A 24,909-nucleotide genomic window follows, 5' to 3' on the forward strand; every position below is an offset into this window, starting at 1 on the left:
ACATCATCATAACTTCTTTCTTTCTTTCTTTCATAGTCATGATATCCTCCAACACTCTACAAATGTAATTTTCCCACATTTTTTTGCTGTAATCTCTGCTGCCTAAAAACTGTTCAGACCTGTCTGTCCTGCTGTTTTTACAGCCATGTGTGAACTAGCCATGGCCACTTGACTTACCCATGGACTCGTTCAACCCACAACGCTCTTGGGCTGTCCAGACAAATTTAAAGACTTGCACAACATACAGTTGAGTGACTGGATTTTTAGCAATTTTGTAACTTATTACAAACAGCAATGCGATTTTGAATGAATTTTTGTTACTTCAGGAACAGAGCTCAGAAGTTCTGCTTTCACTTCGGCTCTCTATAACAACGTGGGTCTCATTTTTGTAGTTTTGGCCTCCATTTGTATTAATATAATAACAATGTCCTTGCCAACTTAATTGCTGAGAGCTGGTACACAGCAAACAGTAAAATTACAACCCAGATGTCCTGGTTCAACTTAGCATAGTTGTGCACACACAGTTTTTCTGTGCAATGAGGGATGAATACTGACACTTGGTTTTGCCGCCAGATAAAATGGTTTAGATGGTCTGGCTAAAGTCCTGGTTTGTTTACAACCTGTCTGATGATCTGACAGCTCAAGTGTCTTTCTTTGTCTGGCTTCATTTTAGCAATGTCGCCGTCTTTTCAGATCTCAGCAATTACTTTGATGAGTACAATGTTATCATAACTGATAGAAATGATGGTTGAAAGTATGAAAATAAAACCCAAGTTGTAATAAATTGGAATCATGTTTTAAATTATGGCTTGTAAAGTATATTGTGGTTTCACATAGAGCGTATTGTGACAGGCAGTGCACTCTCTGTATGTAGGACAAAAAAGTAAAAATCAAAAAGTTTCTCTTTATGAAATGATTTTGGTCAAATTAAGTGAATAATTCACCACCCAAGCAGACTTCCCTGTTCTGCAAAGCCATTAATTTTAATTGTGAGTTTCATTTTCAATACTATATTCAGTACATATTCCATCCAGCTCATGCACTCTGCTGTCTGACAGTCTGTATCTGTTGGTGAATGAGCTGCTGCCTCATTTTCACCAGCTGTGTCCTTGATCATTAACTTCTGAAAGAAAAAAAAAATCTGCAGAGAGAGAAGTAAATGTGTTTTGGACTGTCTTAACTCCAACTTCCTCCTTGGCTGCTGACTCCCCTCTGCACCCCTAACAGTTACCTATCTATTGGACTCTAACAAGCAGCTTTATGTACAACTGAGTCCTAAAGTAGTCTTTGTTTTCGCTGTTGTCATTCAGAGCAGGAGCGTAAATAAAAAAAGGATAAACAATCTCTGCCAAATTGCATGCCATGTCTGGAGAAATCTGATTAATGGTCTCTTAACAAGCGCTCCAAAAAGGCTCTGCCGCTCCTGTCACCCAGGAATTCAGTGTAAATGAGGGAGTCAAGGGTAAGAGTGACCTTTTCAAATATGCTTGTTCATAATGGCCCATACTCACGCCTGAAATCCTGCCCTTAATTTTGGCTGCGCACAGTTCTGGCACGCAGACACAAACATAAAATGAACAAACCTTTCTCACACATCACCGGGCTCATGCATTTAAGCTTCAGCTCTGCAATACTGCTCAGAGGTAGGACTGCTCTAAAGGCAGAAATAACACTTGTGTTATTAGATTCAAACAAGTAAGCAGAGCCAAATTTCTCTCTTTCTGCTCTTGATTCAAAGAAAACATGCCAAAACATTTTACATGGAACCAACGGCACCCATGAATTTTATGGCTCTAGTAACTGCTGGGGAGCGGTAAACCCAAATCAAGGCTTCAAAACTTAAGTTAGTGTTTCGGGTTTCTCCTCTTTGAATGTCCCAGTGAGCTAAAATAAAAACAAATAGATTTCTATTCTCCCCGAGCCCCGTGCAGTCAAACGGATCAACCTTATGTCAAATTTGGCTTAAATTTAAATTGCCCTCCAAACATTCACTACTAGTAACAGCTGTGTCATCTGGCCGAGGTAACGTCTACAGCCGTTTATTAAAAATTAATTTAAGGGAGGATGGTGAAGAAACTCAATGTACAGTAAGCCTGTCACTCATCTATCTGTCTGCTAACCCTGCCCTCTGGTGGTGACACCATAGAGGTTCTGCTTCAGCAAATAAATTCAATTTTAGCATCCATGGGGGATGTTTTTCTTCCACACAACTGTGAATGTGTAACCTGTGACAACAAGCTCCTGCTCCCTGTGATCCTGAAAAAAAATGAACGAATGAACATTATCAGTGATGCAACTGAGCAATCAGCTGGCACACCTGCTGTGGTAACACCTGTTCTAAAAGTAACTCTACTTTCATACTAAATATCAGTGGATTTCCTGGTTACAGATGAAGAGATCAACATCTTTTCAGACAGGAAATATGTGACACTATAAAGTCTTTTTAAGTAAATCAAACGTAGTACCTGTGTGTGTGTGTGCGTGTGTATACATACACACTCAGAAACTCAGCCATAAATTCTGCCTTTACAAAGATAATAATCAGAGAAGTACTAATTTAATTGTATGTTTGTTTATTATTGAGGTTATAGCAGTGGTGTTGGACTGGACTTCATTATAGTGGGAGGGGTTTCTAATGTTTTTCCCACCCGTTTACAAACAAAAGGGGGCAAAAATATTAAAAAACATATCTCAATATAATGCAGTCCAGTACAAAACGACCACTAACTACGACCTCAGTAAGAAACGTATAGTTGAATCAACACCTCTCGGAAAGTTTTAACAAAAACTGACCATTAGAAGCTTCGTAAAGGGAGAACATGTGGCTGTTGTACTGGATTGCATTAGACTGTATAGGTGTACTGATAAAATGGCCAGGGAGTGTACACACACATGTGAGTTTATCATTTCTTTAGGAAAACATATTCCTCTCTACAAAAAAAGGGTTGATCACTCTTTGAAACAAGATGTGAATGGTTCCTAGGGCTGCAAGAATTGGTAAAAAAAATCATATTGCGATTATTTTTGACAGATATCGCGATTGCGATATGATTCTCGATTAGTGGGAACGATCCTTTTTGCATCAGCATTTTAATTTTTTCTGAAAAAACTATTAAAATCATGATGATGTGACATTTGTTGGGGGCTGTACCAAACAATCATATTTTCTTATATCTGGAGAACAAGATTTGTAGGCCAGGGCATCTCTGCAGCACTACAGAACTTCATTATAATGCTGTTTTATCACGCATTTTACCTTTTATCAAAAAAATGCAACTTCTGAGATTTGGATATTACACTTAGCCATATTGCGATTTCAAAATTATATTTAGATTAAATGTGCAGCCCCAATGGTTACAAATCATTTTAAAAACTGGAGACCAATCCTTTAGCAATGTTGGGAAACTTCTTTTTGATTATATAGATTCATTCCGATCAAAACCTGTTCAAATGTTATTTATGAGCATGTAAACAACAGGCCACATAATCCATCACTTACAATAAACAACAGGCCTTTTTCACAGCAGACATTTTGACTTGTCATACCATGGCTTCCATGCGAGTCAGCTAACATGCACAATAGCAGTTTTCTGAAACTGGCCCACCTGCCTTAAATGGGATGCCCCCATAATTAACATTATAAGTACCACCTGTGCTTTTCCTGCATTAACATATCAAAATGGAAAAGGCCTATTTGGACAGTGGGCATTGTCCATTTATATATTCTCTCCCATGAGCACTTGAAATGACTAACTTAGAATCATTGTTATTACTGGTATGGGTGTTCATATTCATACTATATGTAGTCATGCAACAACTGCCTACTTACACATCCAGCAGACACAGATCAATATTATCATTCATTTGGAGTCGTGTTTCTGGACAATTGATGAATGTAAGTCAAATATTCACTCTCATTTTACCTCTATTTTGCCCTCCATTGACTCCTGAGAGAAATATATGTCTCTTAAGTTGCTAAATGCTTCACTATGTTCACCATCTAGTTGTTAATGTTGCCTGTCTTTTGTTTGGTGCTGGGCAGGTAGTGTTTTTGCTGAAAACAGCTGCGTGCTGTTTTCTTGTTGATAAGAACCGAGTTGCAGGCTGGAAAACCAAAATACACACAAGCACATTACACAATAGTAATTTGAACCATTTTCAATATAAAAATATAGATTAGTCCAGCTTTAAAGAGAAAGTTAACATACATAGCCAGAGAGGGGTTTGATTAAGTCAGATTTTTACAGGCGTGCATGTGCACATTCAATAAATGAGAATTTTCTTTTACTTAGAGGCATCTACATTTGGTTCAGCTGAAAGAAGAGCATTGAAAGGACTTGAGAGTCCTTTCTATGCATTGTTGATAAATGAGAATAGTGTGGCATCAAAACTGATTGCTTGAGGACGTAAGTTATTGCAGAGGTAATTCAGGTTTTGGCTGTCCTATATAACATAAAATAACCACAATCTATCGTTGGGGTATTGATACTGTATTTTCTCACTTATTATGCTCTTTACTATCTTTGAAACACCCCCACCCCCAACTACTACCAGTTCATAGACAGTGCAGAAACAGATAACACATTTGGCTCCTACACAAGTCTCTGGCTTAATGGCATTTTCTATTATCTTTGTGGGAATTATGAGAATTTCCGTCAGGATGTGATTTTAAATATTATTCACTCCATGCCTGCTGGCTTTCACCACACATTTCTGAGCCACATGGAGATTTTAAAAATAACATTCAAAGGCTAATGACAACCAGTGGGTCTCACCACCAATCTTGGTCCAATATTAGAAGCAAACAGATGACAGATAATGACAGTATCCTAATGTCCCTCTCATTGTCTAGTTCCTCTGTATCGCCTCCCACTCTACACACAAGCTCCAACACACTGTATTGTTGGCACTGCTAAGTGGTTGATTTGTAGTCAGGTACCTTACTCTGAAATTACACTTAATTTCACCCCATTATATGTATTTTACATATTACCACTCAGCTCTGCTTGGACAATCTTTAACTACTCCTGCCAGTACACTGTGTACTACTACTTACTTTGGCTCAGCAAGGGATTCATCTATGTCATTTTTCATGAATCCTAAATTGCAATTTAGTATTTATAGCGTGTGTGCTGTATTGCTAAAGTGTGTGTGCTGTAATGCTTGCTTGTGTGGAAGATACGGTGCTTTGTCCATAATTTCAGTATGCAGTCATTTCTTTCTTCAGTGTTTTCATGTCGACAGACAGACACTTTATTTATCCCCGGGGTGAAATTTGCATGTCACACGAACGAACCAGACGGTACAAAGAATAGTGTAAAAACAATGTCAAACACAAGTGCTAACATAAAAATCAAAAAGTGTGCAACTTAAGGTGTGCAAAATGAATGTAATTATAAGTCAAATGTTACAAGATGTATTGCACTGTGCCAGAAGGTGAGGAAAATGTAATTAGCGAGTCCAGTAAGACCTCAGCAGCCTCTCGGTCCACTGATGTCCGCGCTGAGACAGACCGTGGATGAGTTATACAGCTTGATGGTCACCAGCAGGAATGATCTCCTGTGCTGCTTTTGGAACACCTTACATAAGTCTTTGGCTGAAGACGCTTCTCTTCTCAACCAGCATGTTGTGGAAGGGGCGGGAGGCGTTGTTCAGGATGCTAACCAACTTGCACGGCATCCTCTTCTCCATCACAGCCTCCAGAGAGTCCAGCTCAACTCTTCCTCCACTCACTGAAGACATGTAACTGCTGTTGCTTATACGTTATATAGTTTCTCAAGAACTGTATCAAAGCAAGTTAAAACACTGTGCCATGAATTCAAAAGTTTGTCTGGTGCAAGTCCATTTTCTTAAAGGATAAGCCTGGTGTTATTTTCATTAATTTCATAGCAAGGCTCAGTGATTTCCTAAAACAGCTGGGATCTGTAGTTTTTAGCAAATGTTAGGCAGGAGTAGGCTAAATAGTGACTTTGTTGGGGACTATTTTCAGCAGTGGATTAATACGCATTTGGTGCTATAACGAGTATTAAAAGCAGCAGGACAGAGTATGTGGAATTTAATTAAAGTAAACTAGAGTGGCTGTATTTATGGTAATGAAAGAACATGTCATCCAGTGCAACAATGTGGTGGATTTAGTTTTTTATTTAGTTTTTGAACAACAGTGGAGCTCTATGGAAGAGAGGAATAAGCCATATCAGGCTTTAGATACCCAGGCAATACTTGTCAGTAGGATCAATTTACTGTGGGGCAATTGTGTCATTCTCCAGCATGCATCATGACTGGCTGTAAATTGTCCAGTCTCAGCTGGTTGTGTTGTGGGCAAACACCTTGTTGTTAATTCTGGCTGTATTAGCGAGGGGAGGGAATTAATCAAACTAAATGTTTTGGTACACTGTTTATTCTCTCTGCCCAGCTCCTGGATGCAAGCTGAAATTCAGGGGATGATTACGAATGAGGAGCAACACATGCAGTGCTATACAAAACAGACCAGACCAGAGGTAAGTAGCAGGTTTCAAATGTATTCAAATTATTTCTAACTGTATAATGAAATAAATAGAAGCCAGTGGCTCCGAAAGGTACAAAATAATTCTTAAAAACCCACAATGTTCAAAGTGAAAATTTGTTGCAGATAAGGTGATAATTAAGTTAATAGTAAATTTAAAACTCCTATGTGTAGAATTTGAAAATTTCCGACATCCTCTAGTGTTAGTATCAAAAACAGTGGCCCTGGGATACACCTCCCAGCACCGGGAGATTAACGGGCTGAAAGAAAGATATCACCATGCTTGTCCAATTTTTGTAGTGACAAAAATGTATGCCAATGTATGAACAATTTGAAAGACGCTATAATCACATAATCTGCTGGTATGCTGAAGTTAACAGGTATAATGTTCTTGGTTTCTTGGTTTAGAGTGTTAGCATGCCAACATTTGCTAATTAGTACTAAACACAAAGTACAGCTGAGGCTGATGGGAATGTCATTAGTTAAGCCAAAGTATTAGTCACAGTTTTGACCTGATGATAGCGCTAGAGGAAAAGTTAAGGGTTCAACAAAGTTATTACAGTTCATCCTGAAGGAGACGTGTGTATTACATGTGTAAATTTCATGTCAATCCCCTTGTTGTTGAGGCACTTCACTCAAAAACAAAAATGTGAACCTCATGGTGGCACTAGAAGAAAAGTCAGGCTATCACCAAAGTCAGTAGGATTCATCCTTTGGTAACCAATGTCTGTAAAATAGTTGTGGAGATGATTCAGTCTGGACCAAAGTGGAGAACCGACTTTTTCTGGCATTAATGAAACCATTGCGCTGCCTGCCCCCAGAGCAGCAGCTCCAGTTCTGCTTCAGATATTCTTGGAGCTACACTTTCATCCTGTTTCAGTCCCCCATTCAAGGGCTGCCACAGGGGGCAGATGGGTTTGCGTGGTGGTTTTGGATCTCGAGGGCTATTTTGACCTTTGTTCATCGAGGTCTGCAGTGGTTATGCCTTCTTGGTTATTCTGCCCTGCTGCTATCTGCCCTTTGAATCTCACTGACAAATAGTTTGTGTGAGGAACCTTAATCATTTCCTCCAACCAAAAGTAGCAAACTGATCCTAAGTATTTTAAGTGTCTTGGCTTGAGGATAATTGAAGGGGAGTTAAGAGTTTCAGTTTATTAAATTCACTTTAAGGGATGGGTATGGTGATAGTCTTTATGTTTCTTATTGTCAATAAATCTCATGAAAACACCAAAACCCACAATGCTTTGATCCAACTAACAAGTACTGTCTGTGTAGCCAAAGCCTGATATAGCTAATTTCCTTTTTGCCATATAATTCTTTTGTTGTTCAAAAAATAGTGACTGGGTGACATGTTTCTTCATTATGATGAAGATGGGCATTGCATTTTATTTTTTAATAAAACCATATACATCCTGTTGCTGTAAATTCTCACTAGCACCTATTAATCCACGGCTGAAAATAGTCCCAGACAAAGCACTATTTACTCCTGTTTGATTAAGGTTTGCTAACAATTACAGTTTACAGCTGTTAAAAGGATTTAGCCTTTTTAAAAAACTAAACTATATATTTGTGAACTGTGTTTTAAAGATTTACTTCTTCGGCAGAAATCAATGGGCTCGGTTGCTGAGAGCCACTTGCAGGCTGGGGAACGACGGACTAACACATTGTTGGTTTTGGTCTTTTCGCAGGACTTCCAGCACTTGATATTTCCATAGCATTGTACTTTCAGTATCAGCAAATTAATTCTATTTCCACTGGCAGATCATTAATCTCCCTGTAGAAACAGTGATAAACACGATGGCAGTGGAGAGAAGGAGGGTCAAGGACAAAGTGATGTTGAACTTTAGAGACAGTTTATTTAAACTTGAGTTCATTTACAGCAGTTCCACTGGAGAGGAAAAGGGTTTGAATGACGTTCTAGCCACATTAAACCTATGGTCCTATCTACTGTATGTACAGGGAGAAGGATGCAGCTCGATAGTGCAGAAGGCACAGAGTTGGCTTAATACTTGCCTGTAAGCGCTCCTAACATGACAGAAAGGATAACAAGGTGAAATGGCAGCCTTATATCGGAGACTTGTGTGTTTTGCTTAATGTAAAGCCGAGAACACCGTGAGATGATGCAACTAAGGAGAATATGGTTCCTGTTTTTACTCTATTCTTTAGTGATATAGTGGAGTAGTTTAAAAACTACAACAGCAAGCATCTGCTCCTTGAAAATAAATTTCTCTACATGTGCACTTAACAAGCATGGTAATTTGAGCTTCTTGTAGCTCAGAAGTGATAAAATAGGTATTGTTTGGATTTGTTTCTGTAAAGCCAGTGTGTTTTACAATATGCGATATGTGAAACAAAGAAAACTTAAATGAAAATGGACAATGTTAAGGCATTTTGCACTGCATTATAGATATGCAATTCTAACCAAAGATGAAAATAGTAACTCAACACAAGGAGGGATAAGAAGCAGGTAAATGCAGGTCACAGACATTAAAATTATGATGGTTTAGCAAAAATATGGCATGCTTCATTCACCTTTTCAATTTCCCTGCACTCACACACACCCCCTGTCAACCACACCTGCTTCCCATCCAACACCCAAAATTTCCAAGCGTCCAATAGGAGCTGCCAGATCTTCCAAAAAAAAACAAAAAAAGCACGAGTCCCACTGTGAAAGCACAGGAGATAGTGATGACAGCTAAAGCAACAGATCCATGCTGAAATATGATCCACACCAGAATTAGGAAGACTTGTTCTAGCATCATTCAATATGGGAAAACAAAAGGTATCACAACTATTATGACCAAAACCCAACGCCTTTCGCTCATTCAGCAACATACACACAAAAATCAAACAAATGTACAAAGTGTTTGATACAATAATGTGACAAGAGATTCATTTTGCCACGAAAGGATAAACCTTATAATATATGAATACCACTTGAACAAAAACACAATTCAAGTAAAGCCTTTTAAACTGAAAAAATCAAACTACATCATAGTTTAAATTTACTTGGAATTCTTGCATCTCAGATTTAGATTATGCTGCTTATAAAAAAAGTACATTCAACAGGTACATCCATTATGGAACAAAATTATAACAGAGGTAAGTAAAATGTATCAGTAATTGCTATTGAAGAAAAGTCATACATAACAGACATTAAAGGCGGACTTAGACTGTTATTTATTCTCCAGTTTTTCTTTAAGACTGTAGGAAGGTTTGGATTTTACACTGCATCCTCTCTAAGCAAAGTTTTAGCCAAGCTCAAACAACTTTAATAGATTTTACATTTCTGTCTACACAGCACAGCGGACAGTGGGTGGTGACTCAGGATTTTAGCATTGACAACAATCTTAACCTAATCTAATTAGAGCATTATTGTTTTTTTTATTGCAAATCTAATATGCGTTGCAGTACATTTAGAATAAATGATTGTCAAAAGTCAGCCATGCTCTCAAAATATGAAGAATTATATAACAACTGGAAGAGCATGAATTTCATCCTTAAAGCTACAGTTAAGAGTTTCAGTACAACACAATGAGTCATGACAATTCATGTGAAAATCAACAAAATTTTGCAGGTGAGCTTGTTTTGTTATATTTCTGTGCCCAGTCAAGTCAATATAGACTTGCATTGAAGAAATACCATTACACTTACAAGTATCCTTTCAATACCAGACACTTAGTCACTTGGAACGAGATTTCAGAGAATCAGTCTAAAGCCGCCTTTATTTATCTAAACATTTCCCAAACTCCCTTACACACATTTGCACACCAAATGAGTTTTTGCACATTTTGTTATACTACAAAATAATAATAAAAAAAATCAATGATTTAATCTTTAATATATTATCATAGTTATATCAATAGAATTATATAATTCTATGTATTTTCAAGAGTCCAACTGAAACAAGGTTTGTATACTTCAATATCAGACTGTTTACATGTGACCTTGGACAGAAAAGGAAAAAAAAGAAAAATCACAAGAGCAAATAACACAAAATGTGCAAGAAATCTAAAAGGTGCACTAACTATGCAAACATTTGAACACGTGCAACTGATAAAGATTTGCTTAAAATAAAAGCACAAGTAGTTCAAAAGCATCCAAAAATATTATAACTCAAGGGCCATTTGACATTTACATTAATAGGACGAAGATCACAAGTTTGATTTCAAACCACAGGCTCATCATACTGGAAGAAACAAAAAGAGAAGGATGGCTGTGGAAGAAGGGACAGAGAAAATGATCTCCCTGTCTATTTTCAAGCAAGCAAGTCCACCGTAGGTAAGGCAAGATAATGTTTTGCTTCATCCAGGTGCAACAAAGAAGACTGTATTGAACATCACTTAAGTCTAGAAGCCAAAACTACAAACCTGCTGGAGAGCGACAGGCAGCAAATAAAAGACAAGAGGCAGGTGAGCGATGAAGCCACCGAGGAAGGAAAACAAAAAGGCAGAAAAGCATATTTTAAGAGTGACAACATCTACTTGTTTTAAAGTAAAAAAGAAAAACAATATTCAACACAAACCACAGGAAGTTCCGCCGTTTATTTAACTGCCATTAAAATGGACTTACTGATAAGCCTAATAGGATACAAACTGAGATAATGGGACTTATTAACCTTACTGTTGACGTTGTATTCTGTTCATATATTAATGTGCACAGTGCAATCATCTAAATACTTTACTCCAAGTTTATTGACATTGCAGACACACAGGGGAACATAATTGTTAGTTTGATGAAGACCGAATATAATTGAGTTCAATTAAATAAACTAATTGCTACTTTTGAACAGACTTTATGCAATGTCCAAATTCTGGTCAGACTTGTGATTACACAGTGCGGTCTGGTGCAGAGAAAAGTGCTTAATTCATTCTCTTCCCTGTTGAAGCTACAATGACAAGTACATACTGAAAACTCGCATCTCATCCTCAAGCAAATCTCCACCTGGGTATTCAAGCATATTTAGTTCACTTAAATACATTTCAAGTGACTAAATGTTTTTCATCATGGGAGATAAAAATACTTTTTTTTTTTTTAAACAGACGGTTTTGAGATATCCAAACATTTACAATAAATACTCATAACTGAAATGTGATAAATGCCATAAAATGTTTCGCGTAACCCACTTCTCTGTTTTTTCTATCTTGCTTGGTAAATGAGACCGAATGACCGTTATTAAAATGGCTATGTAGTTCTCGGATCTGGCCTTCTGCTTTGTTTATGTACTGCATGTTCTGACATGGCACAAGGGGAAATAAGGGCAAAATAATAATAATAATAATAATAATAATAATAATAATAATAATAATAATAATAATAATAATAATAATACTAAAATTAATATAATCATAAACAAATAGGTTTTGCACAGAATATCAGAGTTCCTACAAATATTTACACAACAGATACAGGCACTTGTATATCTTTGGTTGGAGAAACCCAACATTGCAAGAGTAATGCATTCACAGAGCTTTTGTGTCCCTTATTGTATTTCCAAGGTTCACTAGGCAACTGGTATGTTTATTTTTATTTCTTCTGTTTCTTTTGAGTTTGTCCATGTTACAGGTAAGTTCTGACATAGCTCTCTGATGTCTTTTTAACCCTCTGACAACGCCACCTGCAACAGAAGAAATGGGTTTTAGTGCAGCTTAAAAACTCATGACAGAGATTACTGCATGCTTTGCTGCATGCAGTAAGACAATCTCACAATCCTTCATAGAAACAACACACACACATATCACCACAAAAACTGGTAATTATAGACAGGAGCAGTGAAAATAGATTAGATTATGCACATTGAGGACATCAAATCTTTTCAGTAAGCAGTGATGAAGCCAACAGGACAGGATGACAGGAAATCACTATATATTTTTTTTTGTAGTCAACTGGAGAGTAAAGAATCTAAAATGTCACACCAGAATTGTGCTTTTAAAGTACCCCAAATTCAGCTCTGTGTAGCTGGTATCAGAATTTTGCAAATTTATAATCTAAATCTGCATTTCCACTGGCCTGGTTTAGTCCACTTTAATCACGCCAAGCCCTGAACACTGTCTCACAGCTGATTGCTTTCAACTGTAGCAGAGCTGTGTTAAGTTACTGCTGATGCTTCACATTAAAAGTATACCATCAGTGAACCAGTGCTAGGCTTTTATTGTGAAGCAGCTACAGAAAATAAGACCTGTTTATCACAGAGTGAGCAGGGCTTCATTTATGGAGCTATTGTTTAATAAAAAACAGATCTAAACAAGATATGGACATATGTTGCACTATTTGGTCAGTGGATCCGTTTTAAATATTGCAGGGAGGAATATAACAAACACAGACAACCCAAAGTGAGCGCTTCGACGAAGAACTGCAGAACAAGCTCGGCCCCACCCCCACCCGCCTATATTGAAAAATGGTATAATTTGCTAATTTGTTGTTCCCGCAGTAGAGCACTCAAAACCGTCTGTTTGGCCTGACTCAGACAATGAGTCAGAGCTTGCTGACCTATCCTAAAATTGGTAATCCCTGGACTGGTGTGAGCTGGCTCCTCGTGCAGTGGCTGTGATGAAAGGTGATACATGTGGGTAATGCTGTTGTGTGTTTTGTGTTACAACAAGCAATAACACCAAAGAGAACAATCTTCCATTACCTCGAGGGAGTGAGATGCAACTACGCACGTATCAGACACAGTCGAGGACCATCCGGAAGCACATATCAATGTGCTCCCAGGTTTTATGGCTTTTGTGTGGAGTTACCAACAACACATCTCCTGCTATAATCACTTTAAACATAACCAGTTAAAGCATAATTAGCAAATGTTAACATCGGCAGTATTCATATGCGCTTTATGTCTTAAAGGGACAGTTCACCCCAAAATCAAAAATACATATTTTTCCTTGTACTTGTAGTGCTATTTACCCATCTAGATTGTTTTGGTGTGAGTTGCCAAGTTTTGGAGATATCAGCCGTAGAAATATCTGCCTTTTTTGAATATAATGGGACTAGATGGCACTCGGCTTGTGGTGCTCAAAGCGGCAAAAAAATACATTTGAGAAACTCAACAGCAATGTTACTTTCCAGAAATCACGACCCGGTTACTCAAGATAATCCACAGACCTTGTTGTGAGCAGATTCATGTAGGAACTGTCGGTAGAAAGAAAATAGTTCGTAGGAAGAAAAATATGCATTTTTGATTTTGGGGTGAACTGTCCCTTTAAGCAATAAGGAGTTAATGTGCCAAAAAAACAACAATTACATATAGATGTCCATGTATTTTGGACAATAAGCAGAGAATCAGCAGTGTGATTGGATCATGTCTTTAACCAATCACTGGTCAATTGATGCTTGTCTGAAACTACCTGTTCACGTCATATAGCACTGCTGGTGTCTGTTGTACCTTCTCAGGGCAGAAGTCAGGGTTGGTTTGCCGTACTTTGCCAGGCCGACCCTTAATGACTGCATAGCAGAACATAGTGATGACCATGACAAACAAGAAGTAGCTTGTGTGCATCAGGTGCAGGTTGATGAGGGAACGGTCATCCTGGTAAGAAAGAGTTACAAAGACAGTTCAGAATCAGAATCAGAATCAGAAATGCTTTATTGATCCCCGAGGGGAAACTCTTTTGTTGCAGCAGCTCACTATCACGTCAGTGCACACAGGAATAGAAGTACTAAGCAAAAAAAATATATATATAATACACTATAATACAGGTCAGAAAATAAATTAAGTACCAAGTGGGTATAAGTATAAAATGAAATAAGTGTGAAGTACAAAGTGGGTTTACCGGTTGATGATAATAATATGGTATGAAGTACTAGTGCATGAACTGCCAAGTTAAGTGTAGCTTATTTATAATGAGACGGAGGATATTGCACAGCAGTAATAGAGGTATGAATAAATATCAATATCAATAAATAGGGAATTTAAGTATATCGCCCAGGAGTATTAACACAGGATATTGCACAATTATGTGAAGTATTGCATAGATGTAATGATCAATGTCCAGTTTAATGACTTAGGGTCATGCAGACTGACACTTAGAGGGAGGAGTTAAAGAGTTTGATGGCCACAGGCAGGAATGACTTCCTGTGGCGCTCTGTGGTGCTTTTTGTTAAATCTCACAGAGTAACTGCAGGTTTTATTATAATCAAAAGGCAATATGCATGATTTTTTACTGGCTCACTACACAAAATGCCCATAATATGCTGTATATAAGTGTGGGTTACAATATACAGGATATCTCGGTATATTTGTTCCATCATAACTTTGATAGAATGTGATATAAATGCAGTACAAGACTCTTGTTTCATTGTGTAGAGTTTATCAATTGACTTCAAATATACTTTAGTGTTTATGGTGTGAGTTTACATGTTGGAAGAGCTCATCACACTGCACAGCTGATACTTCATGCACATGTTCTTTTGCTCCACTTTCTCACAACAGCTGCAGTACAACTTTGGCATTTTGATCTGGCCATAAAGTATGCCGTTATGTGTGTGTTGTGTTCTTCCACCACTGTTTTTTCTTATCATGAGGACAGTTTAGTCAATAACTCATGCAACAATGTGTTGATTATGTTTCTTCTTTCTACACCACCCCTAGAGCTACTCGTCAGAACGCATTATCAAACATTCCTCAAACTCAGAAACATGTTCCCTCATCATTTGATCCTGCCTTTGTAATTCTTCAAGTAAGCTTATTATAAATGTACTTATATGTGAGGCACTGCCAGAGCAATTATACATGGTTTACCAAATCCATATCATAGGGTACATGTCTATAGGTGTGCAGTTTATACTGCCGTCCCTTGGGGCCAACTTAATAATTACATGACTAGGAGTCTTTTAAAAATAACTTCATGGCACTCTGTTTCAGAATGAAAATTACTGGCTACTGTTTAATATAATTTAATGCCACCTGATATCAAATAATTTTAAAGAGGTTTTAATGCCAAAGACTAATTTTAACTGCACAGTCACCCTGACGAGTAAAGAAATAATACATAGCTAGAATTATAGCATTTAGAGGCATTTTGCAGATATTTAGGCTCTCTGAATATAGGATGGAAGGAAACGGGAACATCAAATGTCAATCCATTTCTGTTATTTTGTTAATGGTGGTGGAAAAGGCTGTCTGAAGTGCCACTCCTGAATCCTCTGTGTGTTCAAGTGGGCTGAGATCAGGTAACTGCACAGGCACAGCATATATTTTCAAATTGATTTGAGGCTCACTGGACCATTCAGTGCCCAGTTGTGGCCTGTCAATGTGATCACTGTAATCCTGGAACAATCTACCGCCATCAGTGTAGAACTAAGACTAAATGGCTTTCAGAATGGGCTTTGTGTTTGGTCACAATTACCTTGTCTTATAAGGGGGTGAGTGAGTGATCATATACCCTGCCTGAAAATCCCCACCTGAATAGTTACAATACACAATAATTCTGTCATGTTTGGGTTTTCCTGTTTTTTGGTACTGTGTTGTGCATCAACGACTTTATAAATATAACATTCTAGAAAATAAATTTTATGTGAAGGTTTACAATATAAACATAATCAAAAAAGTAAACCCTTCTAATCATCTGACATCCTATCTGTTTGGGTCTGAAATCTTATCTGTATAGTTACTTTTATTTCAATACATGGTTTGCAGTCACATGATTTCGATGACGCTCGAAATTCAGAATGAGGCAGGAAGTCAAAGGCAGAATGGACGAGATGGAGGAAAGCCCGTACTGAGCTATTTATTGTTTACTCATTGTGTCGTCCCAGTCAACATGTGTGTGAAATCTGGAATGACCCAATTCATTCTTAAATTATGGATACATTTTGAGGTCACAATGACCTTTGAGTCAAAAGTATCACCAAACTGTGAGTCTTAATAATGTTTGCTATCAGAAAAAAAAAAGGAGGCAGTGACTCACATCAGGAACAATGACAGTAAGCTTTGGGTTGAGTGCGTGGTACACCTTGCCGATGGCTCCTTTGTAACACCAGAAGGGGTTGTAGTCCTGACTGTACTTGGTATCCGAGTCGCGGACTGTGGTGAACACCTTGTACCAAGATGTGGCATTGGTGTATGTCTCTGGCACGCAGTGTGGCGGCTGCCTACAAACCAAAACAAAGATTGATGCCTGTTGACTGGTGTCATGGAAATGTTCACATTATGTTGGTTATGGCAGTGATGGAAGAAAAGTTAAAGATGTTGTTGAAGAATTTTTAGTTCATTTATATAATTTTCTGTATTTACTCATCTGATTATTTATTTCATAATGTCCCTTAATTCAATATCGGCCATTTTGCAGTTCTATTACCTATCCAAACAGAAAGGAAAAAAATAAGATGCGGACATATCTCAGGGTAGGAGAGCAAAGGATAGAGTCTGTCAAAAATGAATAGAGCTAGATTATGTATAATAAAGCAAAAATCAATATACTGGGACAGAATTATAGTTAATTATCTATACTTTTATAGTTTACATTTTCACAGCATGTAGTTTACCTTTGGGCTCCCAGAGGGTTACAAAGCAGTATCCAAGATGACTAATACTCCATAATACTTCCAATTTAAATGAGATACAGTGTGAGATATAGTGAGACATTCTGGAAGCAATGACAAACTACCAATAACTAAGTCACATCTGACATCTGATGAAACTAAATATATCTGATGGACTCTAGATGACACTTAAGTTTCACAGACTGAAAAGACATGCTAATGCACATCCCTGAATCTCATGTACCAAACTGCACATCCCTGTTACAGAGGTCCTGTTTCAGCAAATGTGTAACATGCAAGCTGCGATTTGCTACATGAGATAATTTCCTCTCGCTCATTTTGATACAATAAAAACAGTATACTTGCGCCCCATGCACGAGCATGAAGAGCAATGTAGGACTCGCAAATTCATATGCAATTTGCAAGCGACAATTAGTTTTGAAACGTGACACTGCCACCATATCCAGTACTCGCAATCGCCAGCTGATAAAATCTACTGGAAACATTTATCATTCCAGCTGATGGTTGCCATCTTCAAATAAGAAACCTGAAAATGTAACCCGGTGTTTATATTACATTCAGCAAAAACAAGCACCATGTTGAACTGCTGTCTGACCTCAAGGACAATAACACTGTTAAGTCATCATGAAATTCATGAATGAAAGCTTAACAATTAATTTATGTGAAAACGAAAATAGCAATGTGACTGCATTGTGGTGCACACAGCAAATCTAACCACGGTGTCTCAACTAACAACGCTCCACCATGCAGATGACAAGAATATACAATATTCTAACAAAAATTAGTTATGAATTTTGGCAGTTTATATTTGGCAAGTATTTATCTGAAAATATTTTGGTTTGTTCTGGCCTGCATACTTACGTTACACATTTTCTTTTCTCAGAGACCATATCACAGACTAATTGCTATGATTAAACATTGTATGGAAGCACTAATAATTATACCCAAAATATTGTTAGAAATGATATGAAGGTATTGAGTCAAAAACTTTGGGATACTGTTGTCAATATCAGCCAGCTCTAGGCAGAGACATAAAGTGTGTCCCTATGAGTCAAGGAGGCAGTCCAACTCACACTGTGACTGGGAAGATATTGCTGGCCGCCGTGATGGTCATGCAAGTGCTGAACACCACCTGCTCGCAGTGGCCGTGCAGCACACAGTCGTCTGAGTTCCAGGATAAAGGCAGGGTGAAAGTGATGTTTATTTCTTCATGGGCTTCCCGGCCTACGCACAGAGACATGTGAAAATACAATGAGAACATAACAGATTGTTATAAAATTGTTATAAAAAAAAGAGAAAAACTCTGTTTTTCCAAATTTCTTTCACTTTTCAATCACACCGAGTTGTTTTTAGGAAGCCTGTATTTTTATAAAATGCACAATTCATATGCCTCTAACTTGCATATCCACATTCTCTTAATTGTTATTTTGTCATGGGAATAATTGCCTGTGATTAGCCATGATCAGGCTAAACCAACCTACAGGCCTAGAAAGAGGCGCCTCCTAGCTCTGAGGCAATTATTAGAGCCTAGAACTGTCTAAACAGCATACATACAACTCCCACAGAAGGCAAACAGGGAGAGCCACAGCAGCAATATTTGATGTCATATGAAGCTACTCCCCTGATAACGAATAACAGACTGTTCTGCTTATGCAATACTTATCAAACTGCAAAGGGGATTAGAAGATTATCAGTCAAACTGAGTGGACTCCGTGGTGTAACTGAGGATAGATGTGGTGGTGGTGTTGGGGGTGGGGTGGGGGGGTGGGGAGACGGACCATGGATATTGAGTCATCAACCAAAAGAAATTCTAATTCACACAAGCACAGTCAAACAACTGACGAGGACATGAAATGTCATCGTGTACCTGATTGAGGTAACTTTCTCTCAAAATGTCCTTTGTGTCAAATACATTTGATGGCTAATTAGATGGAAAACAACAACCCCAGTAACATCCAATCATATTCATACAGGTGTAGAGGGCAGGCTGACAGGTTTTCCTCTTCCTCTGCTGATACCCTCATGCTAACGCTTTTTGGTGCTGCATCTCCTTCACTTTGGAAGATCTAATGTTCACGTATGTGTTTGTTATGCAGGGGATTAGTTCTCCAGCAAAATTGTCATTGCTGCTTGAATTTTTTGAGTTCTCCCTCAAAAGGCAGCATTTTCCGCTAAATGTAACTGTATAACCATTTGCTACAAATGATCATCCCTGTCATGTCTCTGACTGAAGTCAAAAACTTTAGTCTCTAACAAAACAAAAACCCCTTTTTGTTTTATATAAATATGACCCTTTTACACCACATGAAGCATAACGTTCGTGTCTTCGGCAGAGCAATTTTGAAAAATTAGGAGGTATTGGGAGGTCTTGTTTTCCTACCAACTCATATAAAGGATTCAATAGACTTAGAAAAATGTTAAAACCATAATTCAAGATGAGCATTTATACAGAAAACCAACCCAGATGTCAAAATAATATCTTTGTATTTGATTTGTATACACATTCACATACAATGTTTTTTTTTTTAAATTCAACTTTTATATTATTTTATCAATAATATGTACTATCATTAAAGGAAAACTATTATGAACAATTAATTGATTTCACAAGACTCTATAAAAGAGGAAGCTGACATTTCCACAGTATACTCTATTCCCCTCTTGTTTAGTGTAAGCCCTATTCAGAGAGGACTATTTGCTCAGTATAATAAAGCATTTGCATACAGTAGCTCCTTACTGACTTTGCTCATCCATTCTAGTGGCTTACAATTGTGTTGTTGGCAAACGGCTAAGCCTGTAACAACTACAGCACCATAAAGTGAAAGACAAACAAGGGCCTGAAAATGTAGATTGTCAGAGCAGACCATCAGAACGGAGCAGGTATTTGGGGCTGGAATGTCCTCAAAGACAGAAAGCTAAAACCGCAGATAAAGCCAATCTGGATGGGATTAATATCAGCGCATAGTGCTGTAAAAAATAAATGTACCTGACCTTAACTAAACCCATCTCTGTCGCTAAGTAGTGGAATAACACATTGAAATGCAACCATTTTGCTTATCCTCACAGCAACAATGTTTGTGTTTGAAAGCCCTTATGTCCACGAATCAATGAACATAAAGTACACCGAAGTTCAGTCTGTTTGGTTTTAATACTACATTTTCGACTACATATTTCATTTTCTTCAAAGATGACGTTTAAGTATAAAATTGAATTTTATCTGCTTAAGTTGGGGTATGCAGTTCTGGAGAAATCCAATACCATTACAAATACCATGATATAGAGCAAACAACAACACAGCAAGTAATGTAACTAACGTTAGCTACGTTGTGGGTTAGCAAACTGTCCCTACAGTCGCTGCTTCGAAGCTAACAGCCAGAGAGGACGAGACGGTTTCCCAGCCAGCAAACCAGCTCCAGACAGCGATACTCACAACTCTACTGGCTAGAATAGTGTTGCGTGGCCCGGTCCGAGCCACTTTGTTTATTTCCCATTTACAGAGCCAGGGCTGTCTACAAACAGCAGAGTTTTTTTTCAGTGCACACACTGAACGGACAGCTAGCGTTAAAATCCAGCCAGAAAGACAGAAATCTGCCAAGTTTAATGTTGTCATTTCTTCTATCCTTCTAAATTCTTTCTCTGTGGAACTGTACAGCAAACATACATCGGAGGTGCAGGGGCAAGAAAAACCACACATGCTCTTAATATGTATGTGTTGTCACAAGAGACAAAAAGTTCAAAGTTCACAAACACATACCTAAGCATGCAGACAATAATGAAACAGAAGCTCAAAGCCAGTGGTATTCAGTCTGAAACCTATAGGAGGACTGAATGGGAACAGCTTAAGTGTTACACAACACTGCCACTGTTTGCTCACCATGTCAAAGTAAAGTCACCACACTAAGAGGTAAGTTAAAACCCATTAAAAGGACAAACTCAACCAAAACTTTGAGAGATTTAGTGACGTCCAGAGTCAGATATCAGAAATATCAGTATCAGTGCCGATCAACGCTTACATAAGCATTTGATATATTGAGCCAAATATAATTCCGATTCTTTCTTTATTTTAGCCCACTGCACTCTGTCTATGTCACCTGTCATGTACATGTTATTGTATATATGTATATATATATATATATATATATATATATATATATATATATATATATATATATATATATATATCTCTATCTATCTATCTATCTATCTATCTATCTATCTATCTATCTATCTATCTATCTATCTATCTATCTATCTATCTATCCACAGCCTGTGGCAGCAAGTCATGGCATTATGCAATGGTATGGTACAAAGGTACGTTTTATAAACTACAACTATTTTGTTGAGATTTCTGGCTGCACTGTACATGGTGGAGTCGTGACACTTTCTTTCATGTGGGAATTTTTTTCAGGAAGTGGAATGGAACAGTGTGAAACAGGTATATGATTGGAGAATTATGCTGGAGTGGGGTGGATTGCAAATAGGTATGTAAACACGCACAAAACACACAGCCCATGATGATTTGCCGTTAAACACAAACATTTTTTTTCTTTTCACTGACTACGGGGCAAATACAAACTAGCCATGATGAGAAAGAGAACCTACCAGATAGGCCAACTTGCTGCCCCAGCACTGTAGCATACAGGTGGGTGATATTGCGAGAGTACCCTCCAAACGGGCGCTGAGGGTCCAGCGTGAGGGTGATGGGGACTGAGATGTTGATGGGACCCGAGTCCTCTAGCAGGAGGGGAACCTGGGTGCTGGAACGAGCTTGGCCGCTGGTCACAACCATGCTCTCTGGCGTGGTCGACTCATTCAGACCATGCTTTATCGTTTCATTCTCCGACACACAAAAGTCCAGCTCATTGAAGCGCAGCAGAAAGGTGTTCCAGTCCTGAGAGAGAGAGAGTAAGTGAGTTTTAATTGTTGGACAGGACAATATGTTATGATGATCCAAATAATCTATTACCTGATTTACACCGTATTTACCGTTTTCACATGTGAATTGTGGATTGCCACGCACAGAACATCCCTTGTGATACTTAAGTTACATATTGGCAGATTATGTCTCAACCTACTTATTCCATATCCACTGATATCCTTACAATCCATGTAACACTACAGACACCCTTTTTGATTTGCATATGCTTCCTGTTCAGATCCACACAAAGTGTGCGTATCCTTCTGTATGTGAACTGGAAGCCCACTATATTCACACTTTAACTGGTGGACTTTTTGTTCTCTCCAATTATAGTCTTTCCAATCATGTGTACATTAGAGCCAGGTGGAAAGGGGGTGAAATTTACTGTATAGCTAGCACAGTACATCAAGAAAACCTGGATTCCCTAATTATGTTGTTGTTATGCTAAAAACAAGCTTCTCTAGAAAAGGCTGAATAGGTCATAGCATAAATGCAACATGGTTCAAAATGTTGGGCAAATGCATCCAGGCCACAAAGGTCATGAACTGACATTTAGCATTGGCAGTGACCACATTTCGCTGGTATTTGAGAGATACTAAATGGAGCAGACCATTTAATTTCCTCTCTTTTAAAGAACAATGTGGGTATGACTCACCTCTGTCAATTCTGGAGACTTGATCTCCTTAATCTTGAAGAAATAACCGATGGTCAGGAAGGCGATGGCCACTGCACTGACGCTGATCATAAAAATGACCAGCGGTGGACGGTTGTTGATGTAGCTTCTCAGGTTCTCTATAGGATTTAACAGGTACACCTGCATATGGATAAATACATAAGGTGCCAACATTTAAGCAATAATCTCATGTATCATAGGGGTTTCTAACAAAAGTGGTAAATAATAAGCCTTGACACAGACAGAACTGTGTTCATTATAAGTAATGAAGTCAAAATCTACAAATCTGACCTGAACAATGGATAATAGTGCCCTCTGCCTATTTAAGCATTTTTAAATATTAAAGAAAGTGATGGATGAATAATGCCAAGTAGCAATCCTGGACAATGGATGATTTCTTTTAAATTTAGGGTTAAAATTCTGCAAAAATTAATGGTACAGTTCAAATCTAAGTCAATATCTGATGACTGCTTACAGATTTTACATGGTTGTGACTGACATGCAAACAGTTGTCAAAGAAAAAAAAAAGTGTATTATGCATTGTGCCGTATTAAAGTTGCTTATTAGTACTTAATAATGCAACCTCTGATACTTTAAGGATAAACTGAGGAAGGATTACATCTAATCTCAACAATATCAATATTGTAGCTCTAAGTGTCCATGATGGTGATGTGGTCAAGTTCCTTGTAAGTCAAAGAGGACATATTTGATAAAGCAATAATTAAAATCCTGGTTAATCAATTACAAATGAACCACACCTCAAATATGTTTCATTCAGAACAGCACCACAAACATTACACCTTAAGACAAATTTATAAAAATGTATTTATTTAAAATTATAAATATATCTATCGTCAAAACACATCTCAACAGAACACATTTCAAGGCAGGTAAATCCTGTAACTGCTAAAGAATATACCAGTATCTCCAGTGTGGTACCTCGCATGATTGTATTCTTGTTTGCAATTTACAGAAACATTTTGACTTGTATATAGACATTGTATGTTGTTGTTCATTGTTACTTTTTAATATATATTTATATACGCCATCTATTTTTTCAGCTATGAATGTTTATTTGTACCTATCTTTGTTGACCTTGTTTTTAGTTGTATGTCTATTTCTATCTATCTTCTTGTATAATTGTTTTTGTAACTGTGTGTAAGTACATTGAGAGCAACAACAAAAAGCCACAGAGAAAGAATGTATGTGCGCACACACCTGGCCAATAAAGCTGTCAAAAGTTGACATTTTGTACATACTGTACATAACGTCAGTGTTAGTGCAGGGACCCTAACTAATCCAAAGAGGCTGTAATTCACGCTCTACAAGGTGAGGACATTTGGTAATACACAAAATAACCTTAACTTTAAACTGCAATGGTTTTGAAATAAGCGCTGTGTTTGTCTCTCTTGACAGAAACTGTCAACCTTGTAGCACGATAAGCTAGCTACCTAGTCCTCCGACAACTGTTACAAGATGTGACAACAATGTCACATACGAGACATATTAAGGATCAAACGATAACATTGCTAAAATAGCTGGCTAAATTGAATTAAACAACACATGAGCAGTTCTCACCATTTTTTCTTTATGTGCATGCGACGGATGCTAGCTGGGAGGTTCGTTGCGGGCCACAATAAGGCAGCAGTTTTGCTAGCAAGCTAGCTTCGCTGCGAAGCTAGCCTGTACTGCTAGCTTGCTTGCTTTCCCGAAACTAGTCCCTCCTGAAAATAGCGCTGAAAAGCAAAAGTCGGTGTTCGGTGGAGACAGCCAAGCTTTCAGCGTATGAAACACCACGTATACTCCTTCCCATTATTTGCTCTATAGTTCACTGTAGCTCTGATGAGAAATCTATCTTGCGTACAGACGGGAATAACGTCAATAATATATCTGGGTCCTCCCCGCCGACATCTCCTCCGCGCACCCGCACTGCGTAGTAGAAGCGTCGCAGCGCCACCTTCTCGTTATTTCCGTAGAATGTGAGCCAGAAATCGTCGTCCATGCATTGGATGATGTCCACGCGTACGCAATTTACGTAGACAATGAGCGAGCGTTCAGCGTGTTTACTATTTTTTGGAGGCTTTTGCTGCATTAAGGTACCGTCGGAAATATAAACACAAGGGGTGTTGTGCAACTGACGGTTAGGTATTTGTTTTTTTGTGATATTTGTGTATGTCCTGCTGAATCCGCTACATAATTTTGTTTTGTTATCGACTGTTGATTTGTCAAAGTTAATTCTCTCTCTGTCTTGCTAGGAAACAAGATAAAGATGGCAATACATGAATGAGATGGACGTATCAATTACTGAAAGAGGTA

At 38.0% G+C, this 24,909-nt stretch overlaps 1 protein-coding gene across 2 annotated transcripts; it reads right to left on the reverse strand.

Moving 5' to 3' along the window:
- Positions 1-8,338: 8,338 nt before the first annotated feature.
- tmem248 (transmembrane protein 248) lies at positions 8,339-24,583 on the reverse strand. Of its 2 annotated transcripts, none has more exons than XM_044221451.1 (7): positions 24,172-24,583; positions 22,576-22,734; positions 21,605-21,893; positions 18,076-18,226; positions 16,408-16,591; positions 13,846-14,027; positions 8,339-12,119 (listed from the first exon to the last, which is right to left on the reverse strand). In XM_044221451.1, exons 1-7 carry the CDS (start codon positions 24,172-24,174, stop codon positions 12,062-12,064), a joined length of 1,026 nt encoding a protein of 341 aa, XP_044077386.1. In that variant the 5' UTR covers positions 24,175-24,583; the 3' UTR covers positions 8,339-12,061. The 2 variants fall into 2 exon arrangements, with proteins under 2 accessions (XP_044077386.1, XP_044077387.1); XM_044221452.1 differs by having other exon boundaries at positions 13,884-14,027; positions 24,172-24,580.
- Between the last annotated feature and the right edge of the window lie 326 nt (positions 24,584-24,909).

This window comes from Siniperca chuatsi, linkage group LG14, assembly GCF_020085105.1.
Source record: "Siniperca chuatsi isolate FFG_IHB_CAS linkage group LG14, ASM2008510v1, whole genome shotgun sequence".
Classification (NCBI taxonomy): Eukaryota; Metazoa; Chordata; class Actinopteri; order Centrarchiformes; family Sinipercidae; genus Siniperca; species Siniperca chuatsi.

What these genes read in the sequence shown, in the direction of transcription:
- tmem248 (XM_044221451.1), bottom strand. An exon ending in TTACTGTCATTGTTCCTGAT is followed by an intron (nt 14,028 to 16,407) that starts GTGAGTCACTGC and finishes CTTTCTTACCAG; the next exon opens with GATGACCGTTCCCTCATCAA. An exon ending in GTGCTATATGACGTGAACAG is followed by an intron (nt 12,120 to 13,845) that starts GTAGTTTCAGAC and finishes CTTCTGTTGCAG; the next exon opens with GTGGCGTTGTCAGAGGGTTA.